The sequence below is a fragment of the Acanthisitta chloris genome, unplaced genomic scaffold (genome assembly GCF_000695815.1).
Source record: "Acanthisitta chloris isolate BGI_N310 unplaced genomic scaffold, ASM69581v1 scaffold6753, whole genome shotgun sequence".
Taxonomy (NCBI): Eukaryota; Metazoa; Chordata; class Aves; order Passeriformes; family Acanthisittidae; genus Acanthisitta; species Acanthisitta chloris.
Window position 1 is genome coordinate 1 of NW_008665318.1, and position 9,980 is coordinate 9,980.

At 57.1% G+C, this 9,980-nt stretch overlaps 1 protein-coding gene across 1 annotated transcript; it reads left to right on the forward strand.

The window, feature by feature from the left end:
• The first annotated feature begins 27 nt into the window (after positions 1-27).
• Positions 28-9,980, forward strand: EIF4G1 (eukaryotic translation initiation factor 4 gamma, 1). The gene is made up of 24 exons (XM_009071689.1): positions 28-127; positions 1,163-1,251; positions 1,454-1,640; positions 3,200-3,333; positions 3,586-3,723; positions 3,910-4,083; positions 4,164-4,361; positions 4,631-4,777; positions 4,872-5,108; positions 5,190-5,294; positions 5,684-5,837; positions 5,945-6,042; positions 6,137-6,239; positions 6,359-6,461; positions 7,094-7,350; positions 7,443-7,558; positions 7,725-7,897; positions 8,026-8,151; positions 8,235-8,316; positions 8,535-8,633; positions 8,758-8,892; positions 8,980-9,061; positions 9,137-9,277; positions 9,391-9,980. Exons 2-24 carry the CDS (start codon positions 1,195-1,197, stop codon positions 9,570-9,572), a joined length of 3,228 nt encoding a protein of 1,075 aa, XP_009069937.1. The 5' UTR covers positions 28-127; positions 1,163-1,194; the 3' UTR covers positions 9,573-9,980.

Below are 9,980 nucleotides of genomic sequence, written 5' to 3' on the forward strand. Positions count from 1 at the left end.
CCCAGCACCCCTGCCTCCCCCCCAGCAGAGGAGGAGGAGGAAGAGAGCGAAGGCCCTGGCGAGGCCCAGGAACGAAGCTTGAGCCCAGCCCCTGCCCCTTCGCAGACCTCGGAGGCGACCGCACAAGGTTGGGAGTGCTGGGCTGTTGGGTGACAAGGGGCATCGTGTGGGTGTGGTGCTAGGCGTGGGGTATGGGGAGGGTGTCAGAGGGCGGATAGGGTTAGGTGACAGGGGGTGTGGGTATGGGATGCTGAGGGGAACAAGGTGCCTGTGCATGGTGAGATGAGGGAGATATCTGGGGAGTGTATCCACGTGGAGGAGTATGGGGTGGGTACAGAAGGGGATGTGGTTTATGTAATGCCTTATGCAGGGCTGTAGGGTGGGTGTATTGGGGTTGTATCTGAGAATTGTCCCCAGCCATCTGAGGACATGGGGAGATGCAGGATTGGCAGGGAAGATGTGGGGCACCTGTTTAAGGGTGTGCAAGTACATAGAGTTGCTTGGGGAAAGGGGTGCTCTGGGGATGTGCTGGTGTGAAGATATTTCTCTTTATTGTAAGCACCCTGCACTGGAGTGTTGGGGTTACATAGGGGTGATGGGGAAGATGGGTACACAGGATGTGTTTATATGGAGTGCCCTGTGCAGGGATACGGGGGGCTGTAGGAGGGCAGCCTGAGAGCAAATGTGCCTCTGGGGAGCAGATCTATATGGGCTGGTGTATAAGGGTGCAAGGGGAGTGTATATGGGGGCAGAGGTGTGTATGGGAGTGTCCCAATAAGGGCTGCCCTGCAGAGGGGGGTGGGTGTCTGCATGGATTCCCTGAGGATGATGGGGAGTGTCGCACTAGGGAAATGCTGGGAATGGGGGCTTCGGAAAGACAAAGGGTAAATTGGGGTGTAGTGGCTGCATGGGAAAAGGTGTGAGATGTGTCTGTACAGGTATATTCTGGAGTGCACGCTTAGGGAGCGGGGTCCATTGGTGGGCTGTGTGTAGGATTCGCAGGGCTGCAGACACCCAGGTGGGTACCCGGTGTGTTTGGAGATGGGGATCTTGAAGCTTGCCTCATGTTACTGGGGCGTCACTGGTGACCCTGTAGCTGGTGTCAGGGTGCCTGGGGGACTGAGAGGGTTCCTGTCTTTCACTTCTCTGCCTCTCCTCACAGTCGCCGTGTCGGTGCCAAAGAAGAAGCGAAGGATGAAGGAGCTGAACAAGAAGGAGGCAGTGGGCGATTTGCTGGATGCCTTTAAAGAGGTGAGTGTCCCAGGGGTGTCTGGGGTTCATGCTGTGTCCCATCTCCTCCTGTGATGAACTCTGCTTTGTGCCATCGTGTCTGGGCCACTGATGCTCTGTGATGGTAATGAGGATCTGAGGCAGGGTGGACACTGGGAAGTGGGGTGGAGAGGGCAGGACCAGGCTCATGGTGTCACTGCTGTCCCTCTGCCTCCCGATGCAGTCTCAGACTGGTGACAGTGCCTCAGAGGCGGAGAACAAGCCCCCCACATCCACCCCTGCCAGTGAAGCAGAGGATGCGGCTCCTGCCCGTCCACAGGAAGAGTCGGAGGAGACGTGGGAGGAGAAGGAGGACAAGCTGGCCCCAGAGAAGGGCAAGGCTGGTGACCAGAAGTATCGCTACAAGGAAGGTGAGCCATGCCTTGGGACAGGCCTCTGCTGCCAGCTAACACCTCTGGGACCCAGCAGTGGGGAGGATGAAGGCAGCATGGTCCCACTGTCCTAAACCTCATGTTCTCCTCCCATCTTGTCTGCAAGCCTGGTATGGTGTGGGGGACAGAGGTCCCAGAGGTCCTGGCAGGAGGCAGGGAGCTGGTGGCCTTCTATGGTAGGGCCCCAGAATTTGTGGATAGGGGCAGAGCAACTGATATCATCTACCTGGACTTACACAAGGGGTTGGGCACTGTCCCGCACAGCATCCTTGTCTCTGAATTGGAGAGACATGGATTTGATGGGTGGACCACTTGGTAGATAAAGAACCGGCTGGACAGTCACACTCAGAGTTCTGGTCAGCGGCTCATTGTCCACATAGAGGCCAGTGACGAGTGGTGTCCCTCAGGGGTCAGTGCTGGGGCCAACACTGTTCAGCATCTTCATTGGTGACATGGACAGTGGAATTGAGTGCACCCTCAGCAAGTTCACTGACAACACCAAGCTGTGTGGGGCAGTCACAGCTGGAGGGAAGGGATATGCCATCCAGAGGGACCTTGACAGGCTTGAGAGGTGCAACAATGCAGACCTCATGAAGTTTAACAAAATGAAGTGCAAGGTCCTGCATCTGGGCCATGGCAATCCCAGGCATGCCTACAGGTTGGGTGGGGAAGTAACTGAAACCAGAAATGAGGAGAAAGACTTGGGAGTGACAGTGGATGAGAAGCTCACCGGGAGCTGCAGTGTGTGCTAGCAGGCCAGAAAGCCAATGGAATCCTGGGCTGCATCAAAAGGAGTGTGGTTAGCAGGTCAAAAGAGATGATTCTTCCCTCTGATCCTGTGAGACCCCACCTGGAATACTGTGTGCAGTTCTGGTGTCCTCAACATAAGGAGAACATGGAACTGCTGGAGCAAGTCCAGAGGAGGGCCATGAAGTTGGTAAGAGGACTGGAGCATCTCCCCTATGAAGACAGGCTGAGGAAGTTGAGACTGTTCAGCCTGGAGAAGACTGCGTGGAGACCTCATAGCAATTTTTCAGTGTCTGAAGGGCCTACAAGGGTGCTGGAGAGGGACTCTTATTAGGAACTGCAATGATAGGACAAGGATAATGGATTCAAACTGAAGGAGGGGAAGTTCAGGTTAGATATTGGAAAAAAGTTTTTCACTGTAAGAGTGTTGAGACACTGGCACAGGTTGCCCAGGGACATGGTAGCTGCCCTGACCCTGGCAGTGTTCACGACCAGGCTGAATGATGCCTTGAGCAACCTGATGTAGTGAGGAGGTGTCCCTCCCATGGCAGGGAGGGCTGGGGCTAGATGATCTGTAAGGTCCATTCCAACCCTTAAATTCTATGATTCTATGGTAGCATTGGGCTTTCCGAGTAAGCCGTGTCATGCTCACGGTGTACCAGGCTGGGTCAACTGTGCAGTTGTCTACATCCTTCCTCTCTGGTCTCTGTGTGGGTCCAGACCTACCATACGTCAAGGTGGAGGCTATGGGACAGGCCACATCAGGGTCTCCCTCTCATCCCCCACTGCAGAGCAATGGAAGCCACTGAACCCTGAGGAGAAGAAGCGATACGACCGTGAGTTCCTGCTGGGCTTCCAGTTCATCTTTGCCAGCATGCAGAAACCTGAGGGACTGCCCCAGATCACAGATGTGGTGCTGGACAAGGTTGGTGCGGACCTGGAAATTGGGGAAGCATGGGTGGTGGCCAGGTGGGGGTCTGGCTCCTCTTTGTGCCTTGTCAAGGCAGGGCAGGGACTTACCTGCTGTGCTCAGGGTCCTGTTGCAGCATATGCAACCACCTTTGAGCTTGGGTTTGCTGGGTGGGGGCACCTCTGGGGCCTTTTTTCCAGTTCCTTGTCCCGGCGCTGAGGCTGGGGGATGGATCCATCCCGCTCCTCTGCCCCCGGGCATCCTCAGCCCTGTGTACCTTCGCAGGCCAACAAGACCCCACTGCGGGCACTTGACCCCATCCGCCTCAGCGGCATGAACTGCAGCCCTGACTTCACCCCCTCCTTTGCCAACCTTGGCCGGCCTGTCATGGGCAGCCGGGGCCTGGTGAGTATCTCTTCACTCATGCCCCCTACTCCGCCTCTCCATGATGATCAAGCTTTCGTGCCACTGTGTCTGGGCCGCTGATGTCCATGATGGAGTTGAGGATCTGAACAGGCGGACTGGGGGCTCCCTGGGAGCTGGTCCAGGTGGTCCCAGAGCAAAGAGCTGAGTTTTCTCTCCCTTCACCAGCCCTCAGGGTTGGGTCCCCGTCGCGCCCAGCAGAGCCAGAGGAAGGAACCCCGCAAAATCATTGCTACCGTGACCCTCAATGAGGATGTCAAGCTGAACAAGGCTGAGAAGGCCTGGAAACCCAGCAGCAAACGTGCTTCCGAGGAGGAGGATCCTGAGAACATCAAGACGCAGGTGGGAGCTGGAGCGGGTGGCCAGTGGGAGGGCAGCAGGGGGAGTGTGCCCAGCTCTTGCTGACCCTGCCATCCTTACAGGAACTGCTCCGCCGTGTCCGCAGCATCCTCAACAAGCTGACACCCCAGATGTTCCAGCAACTGATGAAGCAGGTGATGGAGTTGTCCATCGACACGGAGGAGCGGCTCAAGGGTGTCATCGACCTCGTCTTCGAGAAGGCCATCTCGGAGCCAAACTTCTCTGTTGCCTATGCTAACATGTGCCGTTGCCTTATGGGGGTGAGCAGAAACTGGGGGTGTCTCCTGTCAAGTGGGAAGAGGTTTATTCAGGCACCTCAGCAGAGCTCATCAATGTGCAGTCCTTTTGTGTGGGATGGGGAAACTAGAGTGTGTGTGTGTATCATGGATCAAGCTCAGAGACTTAGCAGGGCATCACAAGGTTGCAGAATGGCTTTTCCCTGGTTTGAGCAGTGCCTCGGTCTTAGCTGGCCAGCGTTTGGAGAAGACAAGACTCATGTTCTTTTTCTGGGTTATGCCACTCCTTGCAGCTTAAAGTGCCCACAACAGACAAGCCCACAGTGACTGTGAACTTCCGCAAGCTGCTGCTCAACCGCTGCCAGAAAGAGTTTGAGAAGGACAAGGACGATGATGAGATCTTTGAGAAGCGGCAAAAGGAGATGGACGATGCCAGTGCTGTGAGTTGGGTTGGGAGGCTGCAGCTGAGGGCTGGTATGGGTGTCCTCAGGGTGGCTCTGGGCACTGAGCTGTCCTGCTGTGCTTTTCCTGCAGCCCGAGGAGAAGGCACGCATGAAGGACGAGCTGGAGGAGGCGCGGGACAAAGCCCGACGTCGATCCCTGGGCAACATCAAGTTCATTGGAGAGCTCTTTAAACTGAAGATGTTGACAGAGGCCATCATGCATGATTGCGTAGTGAAGCTGCTCAAAAACCACGATGAGGAGTCTCTTGAGTGCCTTTGCCGCCTGCTTACAACCATTGGCAAGGACTTGGACTTTGAGAAAGCCAAGGTACCCCTTGCTCTGCCCTGGCTTGCCTTGCCCTGCCCTTTTCTTTGGGAGGGATGTGACCGTGGTTCTGTTCCTCTATAGCCCAGAATGGACCAGTACTTCAATCAGATGGAGAAGATCATCAAAGAGAAGAAAACATCATCCCGAATCCGTTTCATGCTGCAGGATGTGATTGACCTCAGACGGGTAAGGCACATGGACTGCTATTGCCTAGGGACTGTTCTCTGCTGCTGGCCTGTGTCCTCTGTATGGCAACAATCCATGTGTCCCTGGGACAGGGGAGGTGGGTATGTAAGCTGTAGCCAGCCCCAGAGACACCATGCTAGTCCTAGCCCTTGGTTAGCATGGTAGCGTGGTAATGGGCGCACAGTAATTGGCAGCTGTTTAATGCAGGGGGGCTCTGGGAACCGAGCCTTTTTGTGCCAAAAGCTGCCACAACACTTGGAGAGTGATGATGACCGAGGCATGAGACCGGCCTGAGGCCGAGAGGGTGGGAGGTCTGGGAAGGGGGAATGTCTTTGCCTCCATCTTCCAGCCAACTCAGTACCCTCTTCCATCCTTCCTGCTCTCTGCAGAATAGCTGGGTGCCGCGGCGAGGAGACCAGGGCCCCAAAACCATCGATCAGATCCACAAGGAAGCAGAGATGGAGGAGCATCGGGAACACATCAAAGTGCAGCAGCTCATGTCAAAGGACAAGAGGAGAGGACCTCCCGGGCCATCCTCCGGTGGTGAGTGCCTGGGTTTGGGGGCACCTGAGGCTGCTGGGGGTGGGTTGCTACCACTGGACACCATTTGAGACCAGGCTGCACCTTACCACTGTTGCCCTTCTGCCCAGGGCGCAGTAGTCTGGTTGCAGACGATGGCTGGAACACGGTGCCCATCAGCAAGGGCAACCGGCCCATCGACACCAGCCGGCTAACGAAGATCACCAAGGTGAGGCTGGGGGGGTGCAATGTGGCAGCTGAGCTGGCTGCGTGGCCTGGATCCTCCCCCAGTGTTCAGGGCTGACTCTTTGTCTCCACTGCAGCCTGGATCCATTGACTCCAACAACCAGCTCTTTGCGCCAGGTGGGCGGCTGAGCTGGGGCAAAGGCAGCAGCGGAGGGTCTGGTGCAAAGCCCACGGATTCAGGTAGGCAGTGTGGGACTGGCTGAGTGCCATGGGATGGGGTAGGAGGAGGGATCCTTCCCCTAGCAGTTCCTGTACTGGGGAGGTGCCGAACTCTGAGACTTCCTTCTTTTCATGCCCAGCATCTGATTCAGGGCGACCAGCCACGAGCACCTTGAACCGCTTCTCAGCGCTCCAGCAGTCGACACCTGCTGAGAGCCCAGAGCCTCGCCGTGTGGTGCAGAGGTGAGAAACCAGCCCTGCCTTGGTGCTTGGATGTGTGGGAAGGAATCCCCCCAAATCAGGCCATGGTTGGTCAGTATGTGGGCAAGTTATGGTGTCTGGACTGGAATAATCCCTTGTGGCAAGATGGGACCTTGGGAGGGCTTGGAGTCATGGGTGAGTCCTTTTGGCAAGGAAGGTTGACCCCACCATGGTTTTCCACCCCACCATTTGGTGCTTGGGGGACCACACCTTGGGTGCTGGGTCCAGTCTGGGGGTCTTGGGATCAGATAGACATGGATGGGCTGGAGGAAGTCCTGTGGAGGCTGGAGCATGAAGTCCCCAAGGAGAGCTGGATTTTGGGGTTTGTTCAGAAGAGAAAGGCAGAGGGGGATTCACAGTCTGGAGCAGGAGGAAGGTGTGGGCAAGACAGGGCCAGGCTCTGCTCAGCTGTGCCAAGAGGTGGAGTGGAAGGCGAAGAACATGATTTGGAACAGGGGAGAAATAGGGGAAAGTGTTTTCCCTGAGAGTGGTGAAGTATTAAAAAAGGTGGGGATTGAAGTGGGACTGCCTTACCTTGTGGAGCTCTGCAGTCTAGGATGAGGGATAGGGTGGTGATGGGCTCTTTACCCTGTGTATGTCTTTTTCCCACCCAGGAGCAGCTCCAGCCGTGACAGGTCAGAGAAGGCTGGGGACAGAGGGGACCGGGAGTCACGTTCGGAGAAGGGCGGTGACCGTTTGGAACGTCCTGACCGGGGGGAGCGGGCAGACAGGAACAGGTCTGCCCTCACCAAGAGGAGCTTCAGCAAAGAGACAGAAGACAGGAGCCGAGAACGGGAGAAGCAGGGCGCCCCTGAGGCCGTGCGCAAGGCTGCTAGCATGACAGAGGAAAGGGACCGGAGCCGAGAGACCAGTGAGCTGGGGAGGAGCTGTATCCCAGGGTCTGACTGTGGCCTGTGGCTCTGCCTGTCCAGGCAGTGCCTGATCCTTGCTCTCTCCTTACAGTTAAACAAGAGCCAGCACCTCCTGCAACATCCACCAAGCCTGCACTGTCAGAAGAGGAGCTGGAGAAGAAGTCCAAGGCGATCATAGAGGAATACCTGCACATCAATGACATGAAGGTGAGAGGAGTGGGTGGCCTAGCACAGCACTGTATGTCCCCCACAGCATACCATATGCTTCCCTCTGTGTTAGTGCTGTTGGACACGGTGCCGGTGGTGCGTGGATGTGGAAGAGTGAAACCAGAGCTGGCTCTGCGGCAGTACTGACCCCCCTTTTTCCCTGCAGGAAGCCCTGCAGTGTGTGCAGGAGCTGGGCAGCCCCTCTTCGCTCTACATCTTCGTGCAGAATGGCATCGAGTCCACGCTGGAGCGGAGCACTATCTCCCGTGAGCACATGGGGGCCTTGCTCTGCCAGCTGGTTAAGGCGGGCACACTCTCCAAGGAGCAGTACTACAAAGGGTGAGAAGCTGGGACAACCTGGCTTTGAGTTTGGCCTTGCCTTGGGCTCAGCACTGAGACCTGCTGAGGTCCCTCCTAGCCGGGAGCGCAGGGACTGCTGGATGCCAACAGCCCCCTCTGCCCTCCAGGCTGCGGGAGATCTTGGAGATCGCAGAGGACATGGAGATTGACATCCCGCACATCTGGCTGTACCTGGCTGAGCTCATCACCCCCATCCTGCAAGAGGAAGGCATTCCCATGGAGGAATTGTTCAGGTGTGAGGGCTGTGCTCCTCTCGAGAACTGGCACTGGGGAGCTCATGGGGCAGGCAACTCAGCAAGTCTTTTGTGCCCCACAGGGAGATCACGAAGCCCCTGGTGCCCATTGGGAAGGCCACCACGCTGCTGGTTGAGGTGCTGGGCTTGTTGTGCAAGGGCATGGTAAGTACATGGGGCTTGCATGGGTGCACTTGGGGAGTGTTGCTTTGGGGACTGTCTGCCTGCTTGTGGCTCAGGTGGTCATGTGGGGATTGAACCTCTGATGGCAGGAGGCATCCCTTGCAGTGTCTGGGTCATGGAGATGGCATGGCCAAGCCGCAGTGTCCCCCTCCCAGGAGGTGGAGGGCATGGTGTGCTGATGCTGTCTGTCTGTCCCACAGAGCCAGAAGACCGCAGGCAAGCTGTGGCGGGATGGGGGCCTGAGCTGGAAGGAATTCCTGCCTGAGGACCAGGATGTCAACAAATTTGTTACAGAGCAGGTGGGGGCTTGGTAGTGGTGAGGGGAGTGGTGGGCCATGGGAGGACCCTGGGGGGGGTCCTGCTGCTGGCAGTCTGGTGTTCCCCTGTTCTGCCTTTAACATCTCTCTCTGCTTGCTCCCCCAGAAATTGGAGTACACGATGGGGGATAGCTCGGACACGCCGAGCCGCAAGGAGCTGACCTCGGAGGAGCTGTGCAGGCAAATGGACAAACTGCTGAAGGAGAACCCGAACAACCAAAGAATACATGACTGGATTGAGGTGAGGATGTGGGCGCAGTGCCTGCATGTCTGGGGGTCTCTCTCCTGCCTCCCTCCCCACCTCAGTCATCTTCCCTCCTTCCTCCAGGCCAACCTGAGTGAGCAGCAGGTCTCGTCCAACACGTTTATCAGGGCCCTGATGACGTCTGTGTGCCACTCGGCCATTGTCTGTGAGTATCAGGGTGAGCAGGAGCGGTGGGGGTTCCCCTGGCCATGCTGCCCCACTCACACCCTGTCCCCTGCAGTCGAGAACCCATACCGTGTGGACGCCATGGTCATCCGCAACCAAGCCAAGCTGCTGCAGAAGTACCTGAGGGATGAACAGAAGGAGCTCCAGGCACTCTATGCCCTTCAAGCCTTGGTGGTGAAGTTGGACCAGCCTCCCAGTGAGTGTCATGGGTGTGGGTGGGCTGAGGGGGTGGCTGGCAGGTGTGTCCCCACCCCAGAAGAGTGGCTGGTGGATGGAGAATGGCAGAAGCCCCTCTTTCTCCCCCCCCAGACCTGTTGCGGATGTTCTTTGATGCCCTGTACGATGAGGACGTCATCAAGGAGGAGGCTTTCTACAAATGGGAGTCCAGCAAGGACCCAGCTGAGCAGCAGGGCAAAGGGGTAGCTCTCAAATCGGTGACAGCCTTTTTCACCTGGCTCCGGGAAGCTGAGGATGAATCAGACAACAACTGAGCAGCAGCTGTGAGGAGGAAGAGGGGGAGAGAGAGTGGGGCACCCTGGGGACTGACTCCATCCCCTCCCACCCCCAGCCCCCTTGGACTTGCTGATGCCCGGGCTGAGGGACTTGCTGTGCCCCCTACAGCCTCCCTCTCTCTTTTTTCAGTTCTCCTCCTCTCCCTCCTTCCTCTGTCCTGGTTCTGTTTGCGGGGCCTGTACTAGTTTGTCACAATTAAAATGAACAGAAGCTGACGGAGGTGGCAGCTGCCGTGCGTCCCTTCGGGGACTCTCCTCACCCCTCTCCCAGCGCAGGCACACCAGGTCTCTGGGAGTGGGGCAGAGCACCCCCGGACTCATGTCATGAAGAGGGGGGATGGGATGGGGACATATCTCTCCCCTCCTCTTCCTCCTCCTCTTTCTCCT

What these genes read in the sequence shown, in the direction of transcription:
- EIF4G1 (XM_009071689.1), top strand. Translation starts at nt 1,195, where the DNA reads ATGAAGGAGCTGAACAAGAAGGAGGCAGTGGGCGATTTGCTGGATGCC. An exon ending in TGCACATCAATGACATGAAG is followed by an intron (nt 7,559 to 7,724) that starts GTGAGAGGAGTG and finishes TTTTCCCTGCAG; the next exon opens with GAAGCCCTGCAGTGTGTGCA. An exon ending in GCTTGTTGTGCAAGGGCATG is followed by an intron (nt 8,317 to 8,534) that starts GTAAGTACATGG and finishes TCTGTCCCACAG; the next exon opens with AGCCAGAAGACCGCAGGCAA.